This window comes from Equus asinus, chromosome 14, assembly GCF_041296235.1.
Source record: "Equus asinus isolate D_3611 breed Donkey chromosome 14, EquAss-T2T_v2, whole genome shotgun sequence".
Classification (NCBI taxonomy): domain Eukaryota; kingdom Metazoa; phylum Chordata; class Mammalia; order Perissodactyla; family Equidae; genus Equus; species Equus asinus.
In genome coordinates, this window is record NC_091803.1 from 40,370,943 (window position 1) to 40,398,572 (window position 27,630).

At 52.4% G+C, this 27,630-nt stretch overlaps 1 protein-coding gene across 1 annotated transcript in view; it reads left to right on the forward strand.

Moving 5' to 3' along the window:
- Positions 1-27,630, forward strand: part of LOC106836777 (uncharacterized) — a 144,221-nt gene that overhangs the window by 33,941 nt on the left and 82,650 nt on the right. Inside the window, exons 17-29 of the mRNA XM_070484926.1 lie at positions 2,393-2,548; positions 3,232-3,416; positions 4,344-4,529; positions 5,618-5,709; positions 6,879-7,042; positions 9,299-9,458; positions 9,661-9,740; positions 13,912-14,098; positions 14,344-14,499; positions 14,893-15,026; positions 16,173-16,331; positions 22,463-22,643; positions 26,508-26,719. Coding sequence (XP_070341027.1) covers positions 2,393-2,548; positions 3,232-3,416; positions 4,344-4,529; positions 5,618-5,709; positions 6,879-7,042; positions 9,299-9,458; positions 9,661-9,740; positions 13,912-14,098; positions 14,344-14,499; positions 14,893-15,026; positions 16,173-16,331; positions 22,463-22,643; positions 26,508-26,719 — 2,052 coding nt within the window. The remainder of the gene's footprint in view (positions 1-2,392; positions 2,549-3,231; positions 3,417-4,343; positions 4,530-5,617; positions 5,710-6,878; positions 7,043-9,298; positions 9,459-9,660; positions 9,741-13,911; positions 14,099-14,343; positions 14,500-14,892; positions 15,027-16,172; positions 16,332-22,462; positions 22,644-26,507; positions 26,720-27,630) is intronic.

Below are 27,630 nucleotides of genomic sequence, written 5' to 3' on the forward strand. Positions count from 1 at the left end.
AGTGCTTTGGGCATAGGTCTAAGAAATCTTTGCCCAGTGCAATGTCCCAGAGATTCTTAGGACCCGCTGTGGGTCTCCAGCGCTCTCTCTGCACGGCTCTGTCCTGTCCCGTGCTCTGCCCTGTGAGGTCCGGCCACCTTGGGCTCCCAGCTCCCCAGCTCCAGAGGTTGCCGTGCTCTCCTCCCCCTTCCCCCGCCCCTCAGGCTGGACTCTCTCCAGGCGGAAAGCCGGGGCTCCCCTCGCTGGTTTCCCATGCGTCCGGTTCATTGTCTTGCGTTACCTGTCGTCTGATGTCTCGGGAACTTGTGTTTACATGATTTCATCTGGGTTTCCAGTTTTTCAACATGGGAAGGTCAATCCAGTCCCTGTTCCTCCAGTCTGGTTGGCAGCAGAAGTCACACCCAGTTCCTCTCGTGAACTTTGTATTGATGGAGTCATTTACCACGTACTCTTAAAAAAAAAAAGAGGTGAAATCCACATAACATGAAATTAGCCGTTTTAAAGTGTACGATTCAGTAATGTGCATTCACAAGGTTGTGCAGCCGTCACCTCTGTCTTGTTCTGAAACACTTTCGTCACCCGGAAGGAGACCCCATGCCCGCCGTCAGCAGTCCCTCCCCATTCGCCTACCCCGCCAGCCCCTGACGGCCACTAATCTGTTCTCTGCTCCTGTAGATTTCTCCATTCTGGATGTTCCATATAAATGGAATTATACACTATGCGGCCTTTTACGTCTGGCTTCTTCCACTTACACAAGCTTTTGAGGTTCCTCTGTGTTGGAACATGTCCCAGTTCTCTATTCCTTTTATTATTATTTTTTTTTTAGAGGAAGGTCAGCCCTGAACTAACATCTGCTGCCAATCCTCCTCTTTTTGCTGAGGAAGACTGGCCCTGAGCTAACATCCGTGCCCATCTTCCTCTACTTTATATGTGGGACGCCTCCCACAGCATGGCTTGCCAAGCGGTGCCATATCCTCACCCGGGATCCAAACTGGCGAACCCCGGGCTGCTGAAGCAGAACATGTGCTCTTAAGCGCTGCGTCACCAGGCCGGCCCCTCTCCATTCCTTTTTGAGTAACATTCCATCGTGTGGACAGACCACACGGTGTTTGTCCCTTTATCCACTGATTGACATTAGGGTTGTTTCCATCTTTTGGCACGTGTGAGCGATGCTACTCGTGTCCTGTTTTTGACGTCTGGCTTCTCTTACTTAGACGTTGTCTGGGAGATCCATCAACCTTGCTGCTTGTCCTTACTGTTAGCTTCTTCTCCTCGCTGGGTGCTGTTCCATATCACGTCTCCCTTATCCAGTCTACTTTTAATGGCTTTTGGGTTTCGTTGCCGCCTGCATCTGAGGGTGGTCGAGGCGGGTGGCTGGGGAGTTTGTTCACATGTTTACCAACCACCACGTGTGAACCCAGGGCCCGGGAACACAAAGATAGTGAGGATGTGGTTCCTGCCCTTACAAGTCTTTTGGACTAGATCTCGGGGCAGTTAGTAACTTGAGTGAGGGTGGTGGGCTGAGTATAAACATTTTTTCTTAGAATCCGCAATCCCTTTGCTCTGTGATTTTCTCACTTTTGATAGAAACTCACATCCCAAGATCTCTTTTGCACAAGCACGGTGATGAATGGCAACAAAACTTGGCCTCAGTGTTGGAGAGACAATAGGGAGTGGTGGGGACTATGGCAGACAGGAGAAACACATGTCTCAGCTAAAAGCGGCAGCCAGTGCTCAGCTCTGGCCCCTTGTTGCCCCTTGTGGGTCGGGGGAGGGACGCAGGCCAATATTTCTCTTTTTCGAGAAGGTGGAGGTCTGGATTTTGTATAAAAATCTCCCAATTTTTAAATGTTAGAAACAAATTTCAATTAAAAAAATTCACACTGCATGGAATCCACAGAAAGGCTGAGAAATGGTCACAGACCGGAGGAGACTGAAGGGACGCGCAAATAAATGCAACGTGGTACCTGGATTGGATCCTGGAATAGAAAGAGGACTCACATGGAAAAACTGGCAAAATCGAATAAAGTCTGGAGTTTAGTTCATAGTAACGTGCCAGCATTAGTTTTCCCCATGCACCCCGGCAATGTAAGATCTTAAGGATGGAAGAAGCAGGGTGGGGGGTATGTGGAAGCTCTCTGTGCTAACCTTGCAACTTTTCTGTGTATCTGAAATCTTTCCAGAACAGAAAGTTTATTCACACACACACACACACTGCACCGGGCATGCTGTGCAGCTCAAAGAAAACACATCGCGGATTCTGCCTGCGGGCGCGAGTTTGCAGGCCCTGTTCCGGACCCCACCAGTCCTTGGCCTTGCTCTCCAGCCCCCCCTCCCCCTCTCAGCGTCCAGGCGCCCTGCCCGCCTCACCCAGACCCCTTCCTGGTCGCAGGTGGCCCAGAGGCGCGGGGAGCGGCGGGCGCTGCGCTGTGAGCTGAGCATGAAGGGGTTCGGGCACGAGCTGAGCTTTGTCGACTGCGGGGAGACGCGGAGTCCCGCCACACGCCGGTCCCTGAGCCTGGCTGAGCTGGCCATCAGGCTTCTGAAGGTGCCTCGGGCCGGGCCCCACCCCTCCCTGCCCTGCCGCCCGGGCTGCTTCCTCTGAGCACTGTGGGGAGAGCACTTCAGAGCACGGAGTGTGGAGCCAGGCCGCCCACGATCAAGGCGTTCAACTTGTCGTGGCCTCAGTTTCTGCATCTGTGCGATGGGGATGATATAATGATAATATCTACTTCATAGAGCTGTTGAATCAAGTGGCTTCAACCAGTAAAAATGCAACAAAGTGTTTAGAATGCGCCTGGCCCAGACTAGGTGTTCTGTACCACCGGCCGGGCCCACGCCTCTCCTTACCTGGCTCTCCCTGACCTCTGACCTTTCCCCGTAGTAAACTGTCAGTTCAAACCCCAGCTGGGCCTGTGTCTAGCTATGTGGACTTGGCTGGGTTTATTTTGTCTGTTTGTGGGCTCAGTTTTCTCATCTGGAAACTGGGGATGATGGTAATGGCCCTCTGAGGGTTGTGTGAGGACTACGTGAGGTTGCACACGCTCGGTGCTCAGTGCTCGGTGCTGGGTGCTCCAGCTGGGTGCTGGGTGCTCAGTGCTCCATGCTGAGTGCTGGGTGCTTGGTGCTGGGTGCTCAGTGCTTGCTGCTCCATGCTCGGTGCTCGGCGCTTGGTGCCCCTGGCCTGTAGCGGGGCCTGTCACGTACACTGTTATGGCTCGTTGGCTGCAGGGGCAGGAGGTGCAAGTGAACCGGAGACTGAACCTACTCTTGGAGGAGCTCACCTTCCCCACCATGTCTGGCCTCCCTGCCCGGCTGGCCCTGCACGCCTCCGCCGCCATCAGTGTCCGGGTCCGAGGGACCGCCGACTTCCAGCGCCTCTCGGATTTCTCTGTGAATGGTTATGTCAAGCCCAGGTAGCTGGCCCCTCGGAGCTGGGGGAGGTGGTGGGGTGGGGGGCGCTGCAGCGAGTGGGGGCGTCAGCATGGGCTGGAGGGGATCCCTCATCACACAGTGCCTGTCGATTGAGGGGTTTTTGTGCCAAGACACCATGAAGAGATGCCAGGCGGTTACGCCCACTTTACAGGGCGGAAGACTGAGGCTTAGGGAGGCCAGGTCACCTGCCCAAGGTCACACAGCAGCGTGAGGCGGCTGGGATTCTGGTCTCGTGTCACAGCACATGCTCTTCCCTCCGCCTCACTCTGGCTCCGAGGGGAGAGGAGGAGGGAAGGAGGGAGGAGCGTGTAAGATGCGAGGGCTCCGAGCCCACGGGACCCACACGGCCACCCACACGACCACGCACATGGTGGACACTTTTCTTATTCCCCCTGACGGGGAAGCAGACTCAGGGCCGCACGGCACGGACGAGTCTGAGTGGGGTCTGGGCGCTGCTCATTCGACTGCAGAGCCTGTCACGGGCCCGCTGGGCAACTGTCCCCAACCACTCAGCCGGCCTGTCCTTGGTTTCTGGGTCTGACGCGGGGGGCGTGGGTGTGCTGTGCTGGCTGCTTTTTGGCGTGGAGACCCTGGGCTTGGGCCCAATGCACGGGGTTCCAGTCCTGGCTGTCCCACATCCCAGCTATGGGACCTGAGCAAGTGGTCTCACCTCTCCAAGCCTCAGTTTCCCCGTCTATAAAAAGGGGCCACGGATGGCGAGGAGAGGATGGGTGACACGTGGAGCGTGCTTGGCGCACGTGGAGCGCGTGGTCAGCAGGGGCCGCAGTGGAGGGGCCGCTCTGGCTCAGGACCGCAGGGCACAGTCTGACTGGAGGTGGCGGGCGGGTGGGCACCGGGTTTGCGGTCCCCGGGCCTGCAGGGTGCAGCTGGCATGTGCCACTCCCCAGCGCCCTGCTCCAGATCTCGGCTCAGATGGGCACGGCGGGCGCCCTGGGGCAGGCCGGGCTGAGGTGGGTGACCGGCGTCCGTGGCACGGCCAGCCTGGACGGCGGGGTCCAGGCGAGGAGGGGCCGGGACCTCAAGGTGCACCTGAACACGCCCGAGGAGGAGGCCGTGGAGCTGCTCAGCTTCAGGTGGGCGTCCCGTGCCAGCAGAGGGAGCCGGAGTGCGCGTGAGTGAGGCCTGAGGGCTGTGTGCGTGTGTGAGTGCGTGTGCTTGATCCCCTGTGTGTGTGTGTTGCATGACCATGTGTGTGCGTAAGGGTGTGCCTGTGAGTCTGTGCGTGTGAATATGTGTATCTGTGGGCATGTTTGTGACAGTGTGTGCATGTGAGTGGGGGGTGTCTCTGCGTGTCCTGTGTGTCTGTAACTGTGTGTCTGTGTGCACACGTGTGTGTATGCGTGTGTCACGTGGGGTGGTGTGTCTGTGATGGGGACTGGGGGTGGCCGAGGGGTGGGGTGGGGAGCTCCCATACTCCTCAGCTCCCTAGAGGGGTCCCTCCTGGGCCTGCTTGTCCCTGGCCCCTGGAGCAGTAATTTCAGAGGAAACAGGGGTGAAGACAGGCTACACCCGCCCCCACCTGCTTCCTTCCCTGTTGCCCCCCACACCCCACGCCTGCCCTCCAGGCTCTTCTCCCAGCAGCAGCCAGTGGGGTCCTTTAAAATGTCCGTTAAGACCTGTCACACCCCGCACCTGTTTAAACCCCCTCACTTGCTTCTAGGTCAACACGATTGTCCGGCCCGGTGGGGGCCCTGCCCACCTCTCTCACCTGTCTCCTGATGCTACTTCCTGCCCCTGGCTTCCCCTTTCTCTACCCTGACCGCCTCACACCACCCTTCTTTCTGCGCTCCTAAAGAGGCCGCTTCATTCCCACCCCAGGGCCTTTGCACTTGCTGTTCCCTCTGTCTGGAATGCTGGCTCCTTCTCATGCTTTGAGTCTCTGCTCAAATGTTACCTCTGCAGAGAGCTCCCCACCCCCAGCTAAAGAAGGCCCAGCCCTGTCCCCAAGACAGACCCTATGCCCATGCCATCCCCTGTTTAAGTTTTTCACAGGGCTTGTCACCCTCTGTGTTCGTGGAGTGTCTCCCCCAACACAGTGTCAGCTCCCCCAAGGCCTGTCCTGTTGGTGGTGGAATTGGCCCCAGTGCTCTGGCAGCTCAAGGCGTATCTGTCTGACGAGCGCGTGGAAATGACTTGTTGGGACTGTCCTCTTCCCACCCAGCTCTAAGCTGTACCTCGTCACTGCGGATGGCACACACACCCTCGGTCACGTTCCCGGCCCTTCCGAGGCCCGATCCTGTACCCACAAGGAAGGTAGGCAGCAAGCCGGGCCTCCGGTCATGGTCCCAAGATGGGCATCCCGGGGGCGGCTCCAGATTTCCGAGTTTATACCCTTAACTCGCTGATTCTGCTTCTGGAACGCGACCCCGTGAGAAGAAACCTAAGCTGCTTTAAAATGCCCGCGCACCGCGACGTTCCCGGCATCATTACTTACAAGAGGGAAAAACAGGAAGCCGCTCAATTATCCGTCAGGGGCGCACAGCTCCACACGGGGGCCCGTGAGCCAAGAGGAGACGTTCACATTTTCAAGTGTCACTTGAAAAAGTAATCAGAAGAAGAAAGTTCCATGATGTGAAAAATCCGTGAAATTCCTGTTTTGGGGTCCAGAAAGAAAGTGTGATCGGTTCGCAGCCACGGCCGCTCGTCCGCCTGGGGCTGCCTTGGTCCCGCAGCCACAGGGCTGCGCAGTTCACTCTCCGGCCATTGACAGAAAAAGTTTGCCACCTCCTGGTTTAGTAAACGATCGAGATGTCCGGTCATTTTAAAACCTAAAGAGAAGGAGGTATTTTAATAACAGGAAAGTCTTGGATGAGAACATGGGGGCAAAGGCAACAAAATTGAAAAAAGATGGGGCGGAAATGCGCCAGGGAGCAGCGGATCCTGCGGTCGTTTTTGAGTAAGGCAGGGACGGGCTTATTTAGGTGAATGTCTTACTTGAAGCCCCGCCTGTCCCAAACCCTTAAGGACCTGGCCCTCCTCACGGTCACACCAGGAGGCAGGGGCTGCGATCCGTCCCAGTTTACAGATAAGAAACACCGAGGCACAGAGATGTTAAGTAATTTGCCCAAGGTCACAGAGCTGGGAAGTGGCTGCGCTGGGGACCTTTAGCAACGTCTGGAGACGCTTTTGATGGTCATGACTAGCGTGGGGGATGCTGCTGACGTCTATGGGGTGGAGTTCAGAGGTGCTGCCCGATATCCTGCAGTCACGGGACAGCCCCCAACAAAGGATGACCCGGCCCAGTCGGTCAGTAGCTCTGAGGCTGGGAAACACTTGTCTACACAGCATGGCCTCCTATGTCTAATGTCTACACAGTACTGTTTCTCTAAAGAAAAGAGAGCAGCTCTGTCCTTTTGGCGTGAGCAGCCGCGGGCCCGCCTGGAGACCCCTGGCCCCATGCTCCTGCTCGCCTGTCTCCGCAGTGGCCCACACCTGGGGCTGGCAGCTGTGCACGGAAGTGGCCTGGCCGGCAGCCGGTCAGCCCCACCTGCTCTCAGTGCCCGTGTCTGTGGTGGTGACGCTGAAGAAGCAGGACCGCGGGCTCCAACAGTATCTGCTGGAAGCTGCCTATACCGTCCACCCCCAGGTAGGCCCTGTGGAATTGCCCCTTCTGTCCCAGCCAGACTGTGGGGCTCCCCAGGGATCAGCCTTGGGGCTCCCTCATAAAGACAGGGGTCTCCTCTCTGGACCTGTTGGGCTGGGCTGCTCCTGCTGTGGGCTCCCTCCTGCCACAGGACCCTTGCACATGCTGATCCTCTGTTTTGGGGCTCTATGACTAATTAACTCTGAATCAGTCTTCCTATCTCAGTTCAAGGGTCACCTCCTCAGTGCAGCCTGCCCTGATTACCCCAAAGTCGTCATGCTCCTCTTTTACTCGCTCTAAAGTTGATGCTCCTCCCCTTTAGATCACTTGTATGTTCGTTAACGGAAGTTAGTCGCTTGTGTCTGTCTTCCCCACCTGTCACTCAGTTCCTGGGGACAGATCCAGTGCCTGCTTTTCTCACCCCCGTGACCCCAGCGCCTGGCACAGAATGAACCCTCACCAGCCTCCTGTCTGGTCCCCTGCTCCCACTCTTGTCTCCTCACCATCTGTTCTCCACCGGCAGCCAGATGGACTTTCCAAAATCCCCATAGATCATGTCTCCTCTGCTGGGAACTCTCCAGTGGCCCCCATCGCTCTGAGTAGGTGCCAGACGCCCTGACCAACGGGCCCTCTGTGATCCAGCCCTGCCAGCCTCTCCTCCCTGTTTCCCTGACTATTTACCAAGCTCAGTGCTCTCCAGACACACTGACCTCCTTTTTTAATGCCAAGCTCATTGCTGCCCCAGGGCCTTTGCACTGTTTCCCCTGCCTGGAGCACCTTCCCAGACGTCCACTTGACTCCCTCCCTCGCTTTCTTCGTCTCCTTGAATGCCCCTCCTCAGAGGCACCTTCCCTGACACCCTGCCAGGGCCCCTCACCCCCTGCATTTGTCAGCCGGGCCCCCATCACCAGCTGCCATCTTATGTACCTTTGTGTCTGGTGGTCCTGTGCCTCCCTGTCTGGAGCGTGGGCCCCGTGAGGGCGGGACTTTGTGTATCTGACGCTCCGTCGTCCTCCCTGTGCCTGCAGCCGGGCCTCGCACACGGTAGTGAACATTCATTGGTGCGAGTGGAGGTGTGTTACTGCAGGATGTTAAACGGGGCTGGTGTCTTAGGCTGTTTTCCCAGGAGCGGACCCGAGCTGAGGATTCGGGCAAGAGTGATTGATTGAGAAAAGGCTCCAGGGGCCAGCCCTGTGGCCGAGTGGTTAAGTTCGTACATTCCACTTGGGTGGCCTGGGTTCCTGGGTTGAGATCCCGGGCGTGGACCTACACCACTTGTCAGCCATGCTGTGGCAGCAACTCACATATGAAATAGTGGAGGATTGGCACAGATCTTAGGTCAGGCCTAATCTTCCTCAAGGGAAAAAAGAGGAAGATTGGCAACAATGTTAGCTGAGGGCCAATCTTCCTCAAGAAAAAAAGAAAAACAAGAAAAGACTCCAGGAGGAGAAATTAGGACAGGGAAAGGGAAGAAGCTGAGCAGGGGGTGCTGTGGGGTGAAGTGGCAGCCTCGGCCTGATCCCTGGGGAGCCTCGGAGCAGGCGTTCTGTCTCAGAGCTTGATTCCCTCGAGGCTAAGAGCTGGATGCTCTTCACTCCTGTGCCACGAGCGATGTTCTGGAGGCCCCAGGTGCCAGGCGCTCACAGCAAAGTGTGCAAAAGCTGGGAGATGAGTGGGCAGAGCTGGTTAAGGGACCAAGGGGAGCTGGGCAGGGCGCCAATGCCGCGTGCACGCCTGGCTTCACTCCCGGCTATTTACTGAACAAATCAAGACCCTGTCGCCGTGGTCCTGGATCCTGCAGGGCCCTGGTCCTCTCCAGGATACTATTTTTGGATCCCCCAAATTCCTGGTTTGGTTCTTGTCTCGCGAGGTCAAGGATGAGCATAAGAACTCACGTGTTTGGGGCCGGCCCGGTGGTGCAGTGGTTAAGTTAGCACGTTCCACTTCTTGGCGGCCCGGGGTTTGCCGGTTTGGATCCCGGGTGCGGACATGGCACCGCTTGTCAAGCCATGCTGTGGTAGGCGTCCCACATATAAAGTAGAGGAAGATGGGCACGGATGTTAGCTCAGGGCCAGTCTTCCTCAGCAAAAAGAGGATTGGCAGCAGATGTTAGCTCAGGGCTAATCTTCCTCACCAAAAAAGAAAAAAAAAAGAACTCACGTGTTTGAACAGTGGAGGCAGGGGTCCTCTCTCAGGAAGAGTAGGGACCCCATGAGCACGATGGGGTTCATGACCTTGAAGAGTCCACTGTGTTTCCAGAAGGACAGCTGGCTCCCTCAGGAAGCATCCGCCCACCTCTTCATGGGCACGCCCGGGTCCCACGTGCCCAGGGATGTCGCGCTGGACCTCAGCTACAGCTGGCCCCAGGGGAAGTTCCGGCTGAAGCTTCTCCACCCCAGGAAGAAGCTCGAGCTGGACGGTAATGACGGGGCGCCTCGCCGGGTGCCAGACCCAGGGCCAGGCCCCTGCTGCCTGCTCACTCGTGGATCCCCCAGCGACCTCTGGGGTCCGCACTAAGTCCAGCCATGTTGACGGGCTCAGAGATGGGAAATGAGTGGAGCGTCCCCCGGTGAATGCAGGACGTTGAGCCCCGGTCTCTGAATTCTTGTTTTGTCCCCCAGGAAAGATGGAGACGCTCCACAGCGGCCACGTGGGTCACCTGGAGCTGATACTGGATGACAGGGACGTCTACTATGTCAAGGTTGGCTCCAAGTCCTCGGTCACCTGTGTGGCGCCCACCACCTTCCCGGGCATTTGCACCCCCCTGTCCCAGAGCCCCAGCTTAATAATCGCCACCTCCTTTGGAGTTCTAGCGATTCTTTCCCTGCCCCCAAGCAATAACATTTGTGACTTCTCGTCAGCCAGAAAGGTATAAAGAAGAAAAAACGGGCTCAAATCTCACCACCATTGATGTCAAAGATTGATGATATTAGTGAACACAGGAACGTGCTTTAAAAATTCAGAGTAAAGTATAAAATGGCAAGTTAAAGCATGTCAGTCCCCCAATTTCCGGAAGTGTCAGTGCACACACCAGGAAATCTGTATTCGTGTCCCCCGGCTGCGTAACAGAGCGCCCCAAACTAGGGGGTTTCAATGACAGAAATGTCTCTCTCGTGGTTCTGGAGGCTGAAGTCCAGAATCACGGTGTGGGCGGGGGTGGCTCCTTCCGAGGGCGGGGAGGGAGGATCTGTTCTGGCCCCGTCCTCATTTCTGGAAGATTCTGGCCCTCCTTGGCTTGTCGACACTGTCTTCTCTCTGTGTCTTCACGTTGTCTTCCCTCTGGAGGTCTCTGTGTCCCAATTTCCCCTTTTCGTAAGGACACCAGTCACACTGGGTCGGGACCCACCCTCAGGACCTCGTCTTAACTTGACCTCCTGCAAAGACCCTGTTTCCAGACAAGGTCACGTTCACAGGTCTGAGGGCGAGGACTTAACAGCTTTTGGGTGGGCCACAGTTCTGCCCATAATAAGGTAGATTTGCAAAACCTCTTAGTTTTGAGTTTAGTTTCTGTTCGTTTGCTTTCCATGAAAAGGTCCTACGCTTTTCTTTGTTCTCTCTTTGCTGTTAGTTTTACGCCAAAATGTATCTTGGCAAACTTTCTGTACCAGCGTGTGCTGGTACAATTTAAATTTTATTGTGTTAAAAAAGAAAATAGGGGGGCCGGCCCGGTGGCGCAGTGGTTAAGTGCGCACGTTCCGCTTCGGTGGCCCGGGGTTCACCGGTTCGGATCCCGGGTGCGGACATGGCACCGCTTGTCAAGCCATGCTGTGGCAGGCATCCCACATATAAAGTAGAGGAAGATGGGCATGGATGTTAGCTCAGGGCCAGTCTTCCTCAGCAAAAAAAAAAAAAAAAAAAGGAGGAGGATTGGCAGCAGACGTTAGCTCAGGGCTAATCTTCCTCAAAAAAAAAAAGAAGAAGAGAAAATAGGTAACACCTTTCAATGATTCAAGGTTCAAAAGATATGAAAGGTTCTAGAACTGACTGTCCGCTGTGTCTAAAGGAATTAGAAGTACAGAAAATGAGAGAGGCGGTTCCTGAGTGGCACTAGCCACTTTCCACGAATTTCTCCATCTTTGCAGAAAGTTCTCTTGGTCAGCATGGGCAAAGAGTTAAACCCTCTCCCTTGCGCCCCGCCCCAAAGCCAGCCGCTGCTGACGTTTTGTGGTTCCTCCCAGAGAAAATCCATGCCCACAGTCTGCAAATAGGTGTCCATATATTTCCACCCCCCCAACCTTTCTGAAAATGAACGTGTGTCCATGTGTTGTGAATGGCTGCGCGATCGTCAATGGAGGGAATTTATTTAGCTGGTTCTGTAGCGAAGGGCTCTGCGTTCTTCCCAGGGTTTTGGTCTTGTCCGTGCACAGCCCTGAGCGCCCCTATGTCTGCGGGGTGAATTCTAGAGCAGAGCAGAGCGATTGTCTCTCAGCTGGTACTTTTCGAGGTTCTCAGCTGGGCGCCTGGCTGGGACTCGGTGGGTCCGCTGAGGTCCTTGCAATCCTATGAAGTTTTGTGTCTGTCCTGCCTTGTGGGAGAGAATTGAGACTTTCCGTGCGATGCTCAAGAGGGTCTGGGACTCCCCAAGGGGTAAAACCGGCAGCTTTACACTCGCTCCTGCCCGGCAGGACCTCCGTGCGCCTTGGGCTTTGAGTCTGGCCATCCTGCCTCGGTTTCCCGTGTCCATTCAGACAGCTCCAGACTTGAGAATCTGGAGCTGGGGCTGGAATTTTTGCTGCGTAAACACTCTCTGGGCTCCCAGATGGGCTTCCGGCCCGGGCGGGGAGGCGGCCAAGTGTCGGGGAGAGGAGAGCGTCTCCTCCTAAAGCCCCAGCTGCCGGATCATTTCAGAGCCCCCGGGGCCCTGGAGACTCCAGCTGTCGGCTAGACGCACAAGAGCTGACGGCCCCTCCCCGCAGGCCCGCCTGCCGGAACAGCTGGGCCTCCAGAACTTTCTAAAGCCTGTTCTGGGAGTGGGGGATGCAGGTGGCCTTGGGCCCAGGGTCCCTCCTTCAGTCCTCCTTTTAAGCTCGTGTGAAATAAGGAAACTGAGGCACATGAGCTCAGGAACATAAGCCAGCAAAGCAGGGTTCAACTCACGTCAGAGTTCATGGGGTTTCAGGACGGCAAGGGGGCGACTGCTCGGTTTCGGCGCCCCCCACCCCGCCCGGGGGGCAGAGACGGGCGTCCCGAGCTCCTGGTTCCCTGGAGAGCCCGGTTTACACCCGCCAACCCAGTGCAATGATGACTAGTGTTCTCTCCCACTGTTAAGTGTCCTGGTTTGGGTGAGAAATTCTAGGCACCCTATTCACAGGCTGTGCTGTGGCCACCGCCCAGCAGCCTCGGATAGAGACCGGAGAAAAGCGTCGCCAAGACACACGGTTAAGCGAGAGAAGCAGAGCAGAGCGGAGAGCCTGCCTCTGTTTTCATGTAAGGGGGAGCGTGCATATGTGTGCTCGTGTGCACACACTCGCACACATGCAGACAGACTCGTGGAGGCCCGTGCTGTCTCCTGAAGATGCACAAGAAGTGGGGCACAGTTGTTCCCCGTGAAGGAGACGGGACACCAAGGAGGAGGACGCGGCCCGTATTTTTCAGTGTCTTTATTCATTTATTCAATCATATTTTACCAAGCACCTACAGGGTGCCGGGTCTGGGAAGACAGCTCGATGGAAGACACACACACAGAAAATTCTCTCCCCTTCAAGCTTGCATTCTCGTGGGAGAGACAGTAAGTAAAATGAATAAGCAAACTGCACGGTGATAGGGGGGTGTAAGTGCTATCAGAAAAGGAAATCATTGAGCTGGGTACAGGGGTCTGAAGTTACGTGAGAGGAACGGTCTGGGGTCGGCTTCAGTTTTAATAGGCTGACAAACCTGATGGAGAAGATAACTTGTGGCAAAGACGTGAAGGATGTGCAGAAGAGAGCCATGTGGTTCTGTGGAGGGAGGGCATTCTGGGTAAAGGGCACGGCATGTGCAAAGGTCCTGAGGAGAGAATGTGCCTGGCGTGTTAGAAGCATAGCATGAAGGCCCCCGTGGTTGGAGCAGAATAGCAAAGGGAACAGAGGTGGAAGGACAGATCGTGTACGACCTTGCCGAACAGTAATCAGAAGACAGTGATTTGTGACTGTTGTCAAGGAGCAAAGGCAAAAACAGGATTTATGAGAGAGCACAAAGTAGCGGACAGTCTGGGAACAGTGAGGCTGTTTTTACACCTTTTGGGTAAACAGATCAGCTGGCGGCCAACAGAGAGGGCTGTTGACTTGGTCTGCAGTCGGCAGGGACCATCAAAGACGAGCGTTCCTGCGTCCCCTCTGCCAGTGTCCCCCTGCGGGCGGCTCTGCCTTTGCTGGCCGGGGCTGCACCACCAACCTCCAGAGAAAGTCTTGGCCTTGCTGGTCTCCACGAAGACAGTGGCTTTTCCCCTGAGAAAGATGGGCATGCGTGACCCTGCATGACGCAGAGGGGTCGCGCGGTCGCCGGGTGAACAGATGGCGGGGCCAGGGCGGGAGCGGGAGAGCCGGGAGGACGATGTCGCAGCGATGCAGGCACGATGACCAGGGCTTGAGCCGGGCAGTGTGGAGGTGGCCAAAGTGGTCGGCTCCCCAAATATTCCGCAGGGAGAGCTGACCAGGGTCCCTGATGGACTGGACGAGGGAGGAATGAGAGGGCGAGACAGAGAGTCCCTTAGCCTTCCGTCTGGATTCGTAATAGTTTGAAAAACATCAAGTTTAAGAAATTGGAGAAGGATCAGCCTAGAAGGCCATTAGCTGGACTCCGTCCCCTGCCTTCTGTCCGGCCCCAGTTCCTGTGGTGGGGACCACACCTGCTGGCCGAGCCTGTCCCCTTAGGTGTTGCTGGGGCCTTTCCAGGGCCGGAGCGACCTGCGGCCAGCGGCGGGCGGGGAGGCCCAGCAGTTCGAGGCCCAGCTGGAGGTGAAGCTGGTGACAGCGGGCAGCCCCGTGGTCATCGCCGGGAACCTCAGCCGGCAGGCGGGGAGCAAGTTGGCATTTTCCGTGTTCCTGAACAACCTGCTGAGGGACCAGGCCCACCTGTCAGGTAGGAGGAGGGACCCCTTCCTGCCACACCTTCTCCGTGGCCGGGTGCTCCGGGAGGCGGGCTGAGTGCCCCACTTGTCGTCCCCGTGCCCTGAACCTGCCAACATTAACATCCCATCTAAGGAAAACTCCAGCCTCTGTGTCTGCTCACGGCTTCCGTATGACCCCCCTGAGACCCCCTCCAATGCATGGACCACCCTCCAGGAACCACCATGCCCGTCCCCTCCCTGCCCGCTTTCCCCACAGCACTGCTGGAGAAGAAGGCAGAGGACGGGCTGCAGGTGGTGACCCTGGGCGGCGAGCTCTTCGTGCCGGGGCTCGTGGGGCTGCGCGCCGGGGGCCTCCTGCGGCAGCGGGGCGGCCTCTGGACCAGCTCCCTGAGCGTCAAGTACGGCCTCCTGGGTACGGCACCGTGTGCGGGGGGCGCGGCGGGAGGTGGCAGGATCTGCACCATCTGCTGGAGCTGTGGCTCCGAGGGCGAAGGGAGCACTGTCACCTTGGGTGTTCTGGCCTCACCGCATCGCTCCTTAGCCAGTTGTTCGTTCCATCGGCTGTCAATGGCACTGAGCACCTGCTCATTAGAATAAAAGTGTGTGCGCACGCACGTGCCTGTGTTCAGGGGGACATAAACCTGTCTCTTAAAACCCCCCCATCAGCAGGTCCCACTGAGTGACCTTAGGTGGGGTGGATCCTGGGGGATGGACTGAGGCTGGGCTGAACACTCCTGTCCTTGGAACGGGGAGGGAGGGCTGCCTGGCGGAGGAAGGGCAGGGGTCTCTGGGTCGCCCCGCGTAGGTCAGGCGAAGCAGCCGGCGCAGGAGTGCAGCACCGGCCAGAAGCTGCGGGCGGAGAGCAGCCCGGAGGGCGCCTACCAGCTGGAGCTGGACCACGAGCTCCACTGCACACAGCTCCCGGTGTTCAGCCACAAGGTGGGTGCCCAGGGCGGGCGGGGAGTCTGGAGGGAGCCCCGGGTCAGGGAGGTGGTGGGGCGAGCACCCTGAACGCGTCCTCGAAGAGACGGATTTGCTCCAGGTCACGGACGGGAGCGGATCTGGAACTGGAACGTCAGTCTCAGTTTTCCATCCATTTGTTCAGTTAGTCTTTATTAAACACCTACTGTCTGCACCGTGGGGAGAGCTGCGCACAAGGCAGAACTTCGTTTCTGCCATCCTGTTGCTGGGTAGGGGCAGAATGAAAGACAGTTCAAATCAAGGGAGACTTAACTGCCCACGCGTGGTAAAGGGGCAGAGGCTGAGAGCATAACAGAGGGGAATCTAGTTTGCATGGGCACCAGGGAAACCTTCTTTGGGAGAAATAAATTTTAAGCTGGAAATTAAAACATGGGACAGTTCTGTTCCCCTGGAAGCATGCTGCAAGCAGAGAGAGCAGTAGGTGCAAAGGTCCTGGGGCAGGAGGGAAAATGGAGCGGTTAAGGACCTGGCAGTTCACCAGAGTGGCTGGCGGGGTGAGCAGAAGGGAGGAGCGGCTGCTCCTTTGTTAATTTACTTGTTTCAAGTTTGCCTCTCCCGCTGGGTCGTTGCCCCCATGAGAGCGGGGTCTTCTGGTTCCTTCATTCCTGGGTATGTGGTGCCCAGTGCTGCACTTAGTACCTACTTGGTACTTGGAAAATTGTGTTCTATGAATGAATAAATGATGAGCCTGTGGTTCAGAGGTAGGAGAAGGCAGCAGGAAGCCTCAGGGGTGAAAGCCTGATCCGCTCGGGTTCTGTCCAGGGAGCCGGAGGCTGCCCGGGAGAGTGGGGATCAGGGGCTCTTGGGTTTCTGTGAAGCAGGTCAGGAGTCATCCTCCCCCGGCTCCTGGCTCTTTCGCTCCTTATCGGGGCCTGGAGCAGGGAGAAGCACTCAACTGGGGCTCAGAAATTAAGGGGCACCAGAAACGCAGTCTCAAAGGCGAATCGCGTTCCAAGGCGATATTTTACAAAATCAAAATCATTGCAATCAAACCCGCACCTCCTCCGGAACTGCCTCCCCAGAGAAGCCTGCTCCCCGGGCGGGTGGTGGTGAGGACGCAGACAAGTCTTCCTCGGGGGTCTCCCTGGTGGGGTGTGTCCCCAGGTCCAGCTCCGGCACGAGGATGGCCCGGGCCGCCTGCACTCGCAGCTGGAGGTGAGCTACGGGAAGCAGTGGGGCGAGAGCAGCAATAAGAGGCGAGTCCGCCTCAGCCAGACCTTCCAGAACGACTCCGGCCCGGCCCTGAGCAGCTACTTCATGGAGGTGAGCCCGACCTCTGCAGGCCAGAGTTCAGAGTGCAGGGGCAGCTGGGCAACGCAAAAACCTACCCCCCCTCACCCAGTGTCTCTTCAGGCCTTGATCGCAAGGACACAGGCAGCCAAAACTCAGGCTTGGGGCCAGCCCCGTGGCCTAGTGGTTAAGTTTGGTGCTTGGCTTTGGTGGCCTGGGTTTAGTTTCCTACACCACTCGTCAGTAGCCACACTGTGGTGGTGACCCACATACAAAATAGAGGAAGACTGGCACAGCTGTTAGCTCAGGTGAATCTTCTCAAGCAAAAAGGGGAAGATTGGCAATGGATGTTAGCTCAGGGCCAATCTTCCTCAGCAAAAAAAAAAAAAAAGAAGAAGAAGAAGCCTCAGGCTAGTCACCTTACCTTTCGCATCTCCAGCCCCCACATCCCTGGGAGTCCCAAGGACTGCTAAGGGGCCGTTTGTAAGAGGGCTCGTCTGCAAGGCTGTTTGCAATCTGTTGTCTGCAAAGGGCTTGGGAAACAAGATTCCAACTGTAAAAGCACAGATTTCCATCTGTAAAAAGTGCATTTTGGAAACGAGTTCACTTCCAGGCTTTACTGGAGGGGTAGCCGTTTCTGGTAAGTCAGGAATAACCGAGCCCTTAGCCCCTGAACGGGCGATGTGCTCTTAGAAGGCACATGCTTAGCTTTGTGTGTTTATTTTTAAATTGTTTAAAAAACGTTTTAATTATGGTAAAACATATATAACATAAAATTGACCATTTTCATCACTTTGGGGTGTACCGTTCAGTGGCATTAAGCACATTCCCGTTGTCGTGTGATCACTGCCACCATCCGTCTCCAGAACTTTTTCATCTTGTGAAGCTGAAACTCTGTTCCCGTGAATCACTGACTCTCCGTTCCCTCTCGCTCCAAGTCCCTGGAAGTCGCCATTCGGCTCTCTGTCCCTGAGGAGTGTGACTGGGTGCCTCGGAGGAGTGGAATCAGGCAGTGTCTGTCTTTCCGTGACTGGTGTATTTCACTTAGCATCACGTCCCCCGGGTCCATCCAGCTGGTAGCACACGACAGAATTTCCTTCCTTGTTAAGGCTGAAGGACACTCCGTTGTGTGGATGGACCGCGTTGTGTTCATCCGGTCATTCACCGATGGCACTTGGCTTCTCCTTTGGGCTCTTGTGAATAACGGTGCTGTGAACACGGGTGTGCAAACGCCTGTTTGAGTCCCTGCTTTCATTTCTTTTGGGTGTGTGCCCAGAAGCAGACGTGCTGGATCAAGTAGTGATTCTGTGCTTGACATTTTTAGCAACTGCCTCCTGTTTTCCATAGTGTCTGCACCATTTTACAGTGTCACCGTCAGTGCACAAGGGTTCCAATTTCTCCACATTCTCACCAACACTTGTTATTATAACTTCTGGGGGTTTTTTTGATAGTAGCCATCCTAATCGCTATGAGGTGGTATCTCGTATCTTCGATTTGCGTTTCCCTGATGATTAATGATGTTGAGCATCTTTTCACGTGCTTATTGGGCATCTGTATGTCTTCTTTGGAGAAATGGCTATTTCAGTCTTTTGCCCATTTTTGAATCAGGTTATTTGTTTTATTGTTGTTGTTGAGTTGTGGGAGTTCTTTATATATTCTGGATGTTAACCCCTTATCAGATATATGATTTACAAATATTTTCTCCCATTCCTTGTGTTGGCTTTTCATTCTATGGATAGTATCCTTTGATGCACAAAAGTTTTTAATTTCGGTATAGTCCAATTTGTCTATTTTTACTTCTTTTTTTTTTCCTGAGGAAGACTGGCCCTGAGCTAACACCTGCACCAATCTTCCTCTGTTTTGGATGCGGGTCTCCGCCACAGCATGGCTGCTGATGAGTGGTGTAGGTCTGTGCCTGGGAACCGAACCTGGGCTGCCAAAGCAGAGCGCACTGAACTTAACCACTAGGCCACAGGGCCGGCCCTGGTCTATTTTTACATTTGTTCCCTGTGTTTTAGGTGTCACATTGAAATAATCATCATCAAATCCAATGTCATAAAGCTTTTAAATACTGTGTTTTCTTCTAAGAGTTTGAGAATTTTAGCTCTCATATTTAGGTATTTCATCTATTTTGAGTTAAATTTTGTATATGGTATAAGATAAGGGTCCAAATTCATTCTTTTGCATGTGGATATCCAGTTTTCCCAGCACCATTTGTTGAAAAGACTGTCCTTTCCCCCATTGAAAAGGCTTGTCGCCCTTGTTGAAAATCATTTGAACGTAAATGTGCGAGTTTATTTCTGGGCAATCTGTTCTGTTCCATTGGTCTGTGTGTCTGTCTTTATGTCACTACCATACTGTTTTGATTACTGTATCTTTGTGAGACCCCCAACTTTGTTCTTCTTTTTCAAGATTGTTTTGGCTATTTGGGGTCCCTTGAGATTCCATATGAATTTTAGGATGGCTTTTTCTATTTCTGTCCCCCTAAAAAATACCACTGGGGTTTAATAAGGATTGTGTTAAGTCTGTAGATTGCTTTGGGTAGTATTGATATCTTAACAATATTAAGGCTTCTAATCCATGAACATGGGCTGTCTCCATTTATTTGTGCTCTCCTTCATTTCTTTCAACAACATTTTGTAGTTTTCAGTGTGCAAGTCGTCTGCCCTCTTGGTTAACTTCATTCCTAAGTATTAAATTGCTTTTAAGTGATACCAATACGACATGAATAAATCCTCCTTCTGAAAAAAAAATATAAATATATAAAATAATAAATATATAAAATAAGGCTAAAATTCCTTTCCAGTTACCATCCCCGATCCTGGTCCCTCCGCCACTGCCCGGAGGGAACCACAGTTATAGTCTGGGGCACTGGAGAAGAGCGATTTTCCTATTTGCTTGCTCTTGTGGACCCATCACAAACACTTAGTTCTGTTTGGTGAGGCTTGCTGTGCGTCCTTTGGCAATGGATCTTGGAGAATGTTTCTGGTTGTTTTATAGAGATCTACCTTATTCTTTTAAACACCTGCATTGTGTTCCATATGTGGCTATCCTGCATTTTCTTTGGCTGTTTCACTCTTGTGGTTTCACTCTTGTTGTTTCTAATGTATGCCTGAACATCCTTGGGCATGTCTCCCTGGGTGCACGTGTGACAAGGTCTCCGGGGCAGCTGTCACAATGTGGAACTGCTGGGTTATGGAATTGGTGCATTTGTAATTTGCTGCCTTTTGCCAATTTGCCCTCCAAAATGTCTGCCCCCATCACCCACCTCCCAGCCACGTCCAAGAGGAGTGGTTTCCGTATTCTCACCAACACTCGAGTTTCACCATCTGCAAAATATTGCCGATGTGGGTGGAAATGGTATCTCGTTGTTTGAATTTGCACTTCCCTGATTACTTCATGAGGCTGGGCTTCATCTTTTTGTGTATTTATTCTGCCGTTGCATTACCCTTTCTGTGAACTGCTTTTTCATATCGTTTGACGTTTGGAAAAAAATTAGAATACTTGAGTTTTTTATTGATTGGTAGGAGTTCTTTATATAACTGCCGTAGATGTGTCATAGGACAATTCTAAAATGTGAACATTTCTTATTTCTAGAAAACCCAGGGTTTTAGTGAAGAAATTGGAGACCTCTGGCAGCATCAATGCAAGTGTGGCAGGCACCACGCTAGGTCTGGGAGACAAATATGAATAAAATAATCTTAATCTTCTTAAACATCCTTAAGAATCTGACAGTGAGCAGGACAGGAAGGGCAGAGTGAGCAGTGATGAGCCATTTTTTTTGTTGCCAGACCATGTGTCCGACACTTCGTTTGTATTATCTCATTTCATCCCTGTGAGGTAAGCATTATCTGTCCGCATTTTCCAGACGAGCAATTGGGTAAATGGACTTGTCTGAGGTCTCACAGCGACTAGGTGGCAGAATTTTGGGTTTAAATTCCACTTTGCCTCTTTGCAAACCTCAGGCATCCAGAATGGGAGAAGTAAAGCCACAGGCACAAATGCCTCATTTTCTTGCGCCCCACTTTATTGCTCCCCACAGATACTGGCTTTTTTGCGAGACCCTCCACCAGCAAAAAGATTACAGCTCACTGAAGGCTCAGGTGATGGTTAGCATTTTCTTGGCAATAAAGTATTTTTTAATTAAAGTATGTACTTTTTTTTCCTGGATAAGGTGATTTCACGCTTAATAGACTACAGTGTAGAGTAAACATAACTTTTATATGCAATGGGAAAGCAGAAAATTCGTGTGACTCGCTTTATTGTGATATTTGCTTTATTGTGGTGGTCTGGAGCCAAACCTGCATATCTGGGGGTATGCCTGTATCTCTATTTACAGATGACGTGATCCTGTATTTAGGAAACTCTGAAGAATCCACAAAAAACCTATTAAAGCTGATAAATGAGTTCACCAAAGTTGCAGGATACAAGATCAATACACAAAAATTAGTTGTGTTACATTAGCAATGAAAAACTTGAAAATGAAATGAAGAAAACAATTCCATTTACGATAGCATCAAAAAGAGTAAATACTTAGGAATAAATTTAGCAAAGGAATGTAAAACTAATACTCTGAAAACGACCAAACATTATGGAAAGAAATTTTTAAAAACGTAAATAAATGGGAAGACATCCATGTTCTTGGATTGGAAAATTCAATTTCAAGATGACAGTACTTCCCAAATTGATTAAAAATTCCTTAAATCTGTCCCTACAAAAACCTGAGCTGTCTTTTTGGCAGAAGTTGACAGGCTGATCCTAAAATTCACATGGAATTGCAAGGAACCCAGAACAGCCAAAACAGCCTTGAAAAAGAAGAACAAAGTTGGAGGACTCATTCTGTCCCAATTTCAAAACTTACTGCAAAGCTACAGTAATTAAGACAGTGTGGTACTGGCATAAAATAGACATATAGACCAATGGAGTAGTATTAGGAGCCCAGAAATAAATCCTTAGGTTTACAGTCAATTGATTTTTGACAAGGATGCCCAGACACTTGCAGATGGGGAAGAATAGTCTTTTCAACAAATGGTACTGGGCGAACTGGAGATCCATGTGCACGGGAATGAAGTCGGACCTTTACCTCACACCATACATAAAAACGAACTCAAAATAGATCATAGACCTAAAGTTAAGAACTATAAAACACTTAGAAGAAAACATAACAGTAAATCTTCCTGACCTTGGATGAGGCAAGGGTTTCTGAGATATGACACCGAAAGTATAAGTAATAACAAGAAAAATAGATGCTTTGGACTTCATCAAAATTAAAAATGCTCATGCTTCACAGGACACCAACAAGAAAGCGAAATAGCCCACAGAATGGTAGAGAACATTTGTAAATCATGTATCGGATACAGGATTGGTATCCAGAATATATAAAGAGCTCTTACAATTCAATAATAAAAAGACAGATCAAGAATTTGAATAGATATTTCTCCAAAAAAGGTATACAAATGGCCATAAGCACATGAAAAGATGCTCGACATCATTAGTCTTTAGGGTAATGCAAATCAAAACCACAATGAGATACCACTTCACAGCTATTACCGTGGCTAAAATTTAAAAAGACAGACAAATAATAAGTGTTGATGAGGATGTGAAGAAATCAGAACCCTCATATATTGATGGGATCATAAAATGCCGTGACTGTTTGGAAGAGAATTAAAGACATGTGTCCACAAAAAACGTGAACATTTATAGCAGCGTTATTCATAATAGCCAAAAAAATAAAAACAAACATTCATCAACAGATGAGTGGGTAAGTAAAATGTGATGTACCCATGCAATAGAAGATTATTCAGCAAGAAGAAGGAAGGAAGTTCTGACACAGGCTACAACATGGATGAACCTTGAAGACATGGTGCTAAGTGAAAGAAGCCAGACCCCAAGGCCACACACTGTATGATTCCCTTTATATGAAAAGTCCAGAATAGGTACATCCGTAGAGACAGAAGGTAGATCAGTGGTTTCAGGGGCTGTGCGGAGGAGGCAATAGAGAGGGACTGCTGACGGGCACAGGGTTTCTTTTGGGGATGGGCTGGGGCAGTTTCTGATGGCCAGAGCACTCCGGCCGACCCCCGGCTGTAGTGGAGAGCCAGTGGAATGTTCTAGGTGGGGAACAGCCCGACCTGGCTAGCATCTCAGGTGTGGGTCTTCTTCAGTTCGTGCTGCAGGTGCCCGTGCGGCACGTGGATTACCGCATGCAGCTGCACCACTCCAGCCTCCGCCAGCCCCACGTGCAGAGCAGCACATACCTGAAGGTGCAGTGCAATGGGCGGCTCCCCTTCGTGGCAGGCTTGCAGTGGAAGGACACGTCCCGGGCCACCCTGTGGAAGTGGAAAGGTGAGTGTCGTCTAGGAAATCTCCTTGGCGAGCAGTTAAGATTGCTGGCCTCCAGGCCTTTGCTCAAGCCATGCCTGCTACCTGGAACACCCTTCCCTTCTCATTGCCTGGCTAACTTGACTCAGACCTTCAGTGTAGCCCGTGACACTTATAATTATATCCTGGTGTCTCACCCTCGCCAACAGAGCTCCACATGACAGGTCCCTGCCTACCTGTCCAAGCTTATCTTACCCCACTTTCCACAGTGTGCGTTATCCTGAAGCCCCACTGGCCTCCTTTCTGTTCCCCAAATGTACCTCAGGGCCTTTGCACTTGCTGTTCCTTCTCCTTGGAATGCTCTTTCTCTCACTTAAAAAAAAAAGTGGATTTACCATAGTTTATCCTTGAATTAATTTTTTGAATTAATTTTTATTTTTATTGAAGCAATACATAGTTTGAAAAGTGAATTCAACTATGAGTTGGTGAATGTTGAAAGTGGGTGAGTGTTACATGGGGGCTCATCATCTTATGCTCGCTACTCATGTGTGTACTTAAAATAAATTTTTTAAAGCTTTAAAAAAGTTTATAATGAATAGAGTAATTCTCTGCTTTCTGTCTTCCTATCGCAAGTTTTGCATAAAACAGCAACCACTATAAATTCTTCTAGCTGTTTCTTGTTATACTTTCTATCTTTTAAAATAATATAATCATGCTACTATTTCTTGGGTTTTCTTTTATGTATTCTCCGTCAGTGTCTCACCAGACAGGATGAGAATTTAAGTCTTACACTAGCCCTTTTCAAATATCTGTTTCCTTCCATTCCCCTGAAAGAGTCACGTTTCATTAATATTCAGTGTTTACAAATTTGTGACTCTTCAATTTCCTTCCTAGTCAAGACACATGGTGTTCTACAATTCTAACTTTTTGTTTTTCCTGGAGTTATAGTTGCCTTTTTTTCCACTGTTTGATTAGTTTTCTATTTTCCTCCTGCTAATTATTTCCAGAATTTTCCACTGTGGGGCAAAGCTTTTCTCCAGAAGGTCAAGCTCATCAGCTTATTTATCAGCTTCAATTAGTTCTTGTATTTTTCCTGGAGACCCTCTCCCTGGAGCCTCTGTCGTCCTCCTCCAAGGCAGACCAGGTGCACAGCTGTGGTCCCTCCACCCTCATCCTGGGAATTCCCCCTTCATCCCCTCTGGGTCACAGCCCCTGTTTCTTGGACTCATGTTATCATCTTCCTTGGTTTACCCTTTTGTTCTGATGGCGCACGTCTTCCAGTAGCTTCCCGAGAGAAGGTGCATGGGAGGTGTATGAGATTCCTAGAGCTGCTCTAACAAATTACCACAAACAGCGTGGCTTAAAGCGATGGAAATGTATTCTTGGACAGATCTGGAGGCTGAAATTCTGAAATCAAGGTGTCAGAGGGCCCTCCTCCCTCTGTGACCCTGGGTAGAATCCTTCCCTGCCTCTTCCTGGCTTCTGGTGGTGGCCACTGACGCTTGGAGCTCCTTGGTTTGCAGCTACGCCACCCCGATCTCTGTCTGTTGTCACGCGGTGTTCTGTGTCTGTGTGTGTCTGTGTCCAGACTTCCCCCTTCTTGTAAGGACACCAGTCCTACTGGGCTTAGGGCCCACCCTACTCCAGTACGACCTCATCTTACTAATTATACCTGTGATGACCCCATTCCCAGATGAGGTCGCATTCTGACCTACTGGGGGCTGGGAATTGCTATCTTTTCAAGGGACACAGATCAACCCATAACAGGATGTAAACATTTTGAAACCCAGAATGTTTAAACTGGCTTCCTTCTACCTGGGTAATTCATCTGAGGAGAGAATTCTAGTTTCCCCCTTTGGGGTTTTGAAGACGTCCCTCCACCGTTGTCTCGAATTGGTTGAGAGGTCTGACGCCATTTCTGATCCATCGTCTTTTGCACGTGCCCCTTTTCTCGCTGTCTGCTAGCTTTTGGGAGCTTGTCTGTACTCCTACTGTCTTTAGATCTTTTCATGACGAGCCCTGGCGTGTACCTACCCTCATCCATTGTCCTGGGCACTTAGCATCAGCCCTTTCAATATGGAAACACGTCATTTGGGTCTTGGCACTTTTCTTTGATCATTTCCTTCCCTCTGTGTTCTGGAATCCCGTTGGTCCGACGTTGGTCCTCAGAGATGGAACCTCTCATTTTCTTTCTTTTCTTTCCCTTCTTCCATCTCTTTGTCCTTTTGTTCTGTTTTGAGGGCTGGCTTCCTCCACTTCATCTGCCAGTCCTTTGACTGACATTTTAATGTTGGCTATCTTATTATCTCCAAGAGCTCTTTTTTTGTTCCAGAAAGTTCTTTTCTGATAGTACCTGGCTCTGTGAATGCATCCTCTCTTCTTACTTCTCTGAGAGCTTATGTTATAGAATTGGGGATGCTTCGATCTCTTCTCCCTGATTTCTTTTTGTTTCTGAATTTCCCGTTAGTGGGTCTCCCCAAAACACCAGGCAGGATGTGGGGCTGTGCTTCTGTTGAGGAGTCGGCCGCTTGGCACCAGAGTGGAAGGAGGCTCTAAGTGTAGGGCGGGGGTGCTTCTTGGTTGGTGGGCTTCCCTGCTGAGCAGCCGGGTGGGGACCTGGCTCTCCTTGGGGACCCCCAGAGCCTGTATCTGTGGATCTTTTTTTTCCTGTCATTCTGTGCTGCCGTGGGACAATCTTCGCATGGCCTGTGGACGGGTACAGTGGGCAGTCACTGGGCTCCGCTCTATTCAGTGTCTCGCCCTTCTCAACTTCGCAGCTCACCCTCTGCTTTTTCTGTGCCCTGCATCTGCACCTCCCTGCCTCAGTTTCCCCAGACAGTAAATCTCCCACCTTCAGCACAGGGTGGGGCTGCCCTCCCCTGTGACAGCCTCCCACTGTCGTTCATCTGGGTCTCAGCTCACCTGTCACATATTCATGGAAGCCATGGCTGACCTGCCTGATCTTCAGGGAATTCCGTCTTTATTTTCCTCCATAGCACTCGGCATTTTCTACTTAGGTCTCATGACCCGTGTTTATTTGCTTGGGACCGGTCCCTCCCCCCCATCCACCACCCCCAGACAACAAGGTCCACAAAGGCAGCGGCTGCGACTGCTTGTTCACTGCCAGATCCCACGTCTTGAGCGATACTTGTCGAATCGTAATATTCATTACAAAGGAGGAGAGGGTTCTGCGCCCTAGCTTAGTTCCTGGTGGAAGGGCAGAAGGTTACGCTGAATGTCACCTTCTTGCTGATTGATGGTGATGATTGTGCCCTTTAGTCTTCTTGATGGATCCCATACCCGGGATCAGTACTGTTGTGCCCATTTGACAGATGATGGCAGCCCAGCCTCAAGGAGCTCACACAGCTTGGAAGACTAAAGGCCATGCGCTTTATTATCACACTCCAATGCGCCCCCTCCAACTCCTTCCAGCATTTCCTTTCTCCAACACGTTACGATGAAATTTTCAAACATACAGAAAAGTGCATAGAATTATGCGGTGAACACCAACATCCTCTCAACCCAGATCCTACCATTAACGTTTTCCTCCACTTGTCTTATCAGGCATCTATCCACTTACCCATCCATCTTATTTTTTGATGCAGTTCAAAGTAAGTTGTAGACATTGATGCGTGTCACCTCTAAACATTAAATAGAGCAAAATGCACACATCTCCGGGGGACCATTGATAAGTCTTGACAGGTGCCCACGGTCAAGATTCAGAACATGACCATCATTCTAGAAAGTTCCCTCCCGCCCCATCCCAGTCGTTCCCAGTCCTGAGATGTGCCCACGGGGGCTGTGCTGAGGCCATCAGAGCCCCTTGCTACCTGCCGGAAGCTCCCTTCATACCCCTTATACCGGCTTCTCCCTCTTGGCCCCTCGCAGGAGGCTTGAACCTGGACAGTCCGTGGCTGACGGTCTCTGCGGTGCACAGGCTGTCCTGGCCCCACCCGGCCACGTTCCAGGCTGTCCTGGAGCTGACGCTGGGCAAGGCCTGGACTCTCAAGAACCTGGTGATGAACGTGGCCTGCAGGAGCCGGGGCCTCGACAGGGAAGGCAAGATCCACGTCTACACCCCAGCTACCACTTACCTCCGGGTGCGCATGCTCAGCCCCGCCCCCAGCCACCCCCCAGCCCAGGAGCAGTGCCCGCCCCTCAGGTCATCCCTGCAGCGGGGGAAACCTGGCTGTGGGCCGATACCAGGTCTCCGATGTACGGAGTTCGGCTCACCTGCTGTTTACAACCTTCAGAGATAGTTGCCAGGTGGATTTAGAAGAGCGGACCCGAAAATCATTCTCGCTTTCCCATCTTCTTGCTTAGCAGCTGATAAAGCAAAATATGAAAGCAGGTTGAAAGGTAGCTTGGAAGCAAGTAGACCTTGGGGCTTTTCCCGAAAACCAGAATGAAAACTTAAAGGCTGTAGGTCAGTTTTATACAGACTTCGCAGGGTAATCAAGTCTGCCTTTTAGCGTGTATTTGATCACAGATGCAAAGCAGGGTTTGGAGGAAAACCAACCAGCCTTATCACTAGAGAAGGACTTCCCTGGTGTCACCCTAGGGAGCCTGGCACATAAATCCTCTCCCCATGCTGGGATGCTGTGCAGACGCAGGGTGGGCCAGCCCTGACTTGGGCCTGGAAGGAGGCAGCTCAGTGGGCCCGTCTGGGGGACAGCACAGTCCCCTCTGAGGCTGGGGCCCCGTGGTCCCAGGTCAGAATCAGGGGGATCGGGGTGTTCCTGGCGAGCAGAGGGACCTGAGGAGGCCTCCGTATGGCAGATGGAGCCAGGACAGGAGTGCGAGGCAGGGTTGGCCAGCCAGCTCCCGCGGATGGCCCAGCCAGAGAGCGTGATGGCGGGCCGTGCCGGGCAGTGGCGGTAGAGGTGGGGTCAGGTGTCCAAATTCCAGAACTGGTTTGAAGGTGGAGCTGACGGATTTGCTGATGGATTGGCAGTGGGGAGGGAGCAAAGGAGAAGAGACTAATGACCCCCGAGTTTGGCCCAAGGAGCTG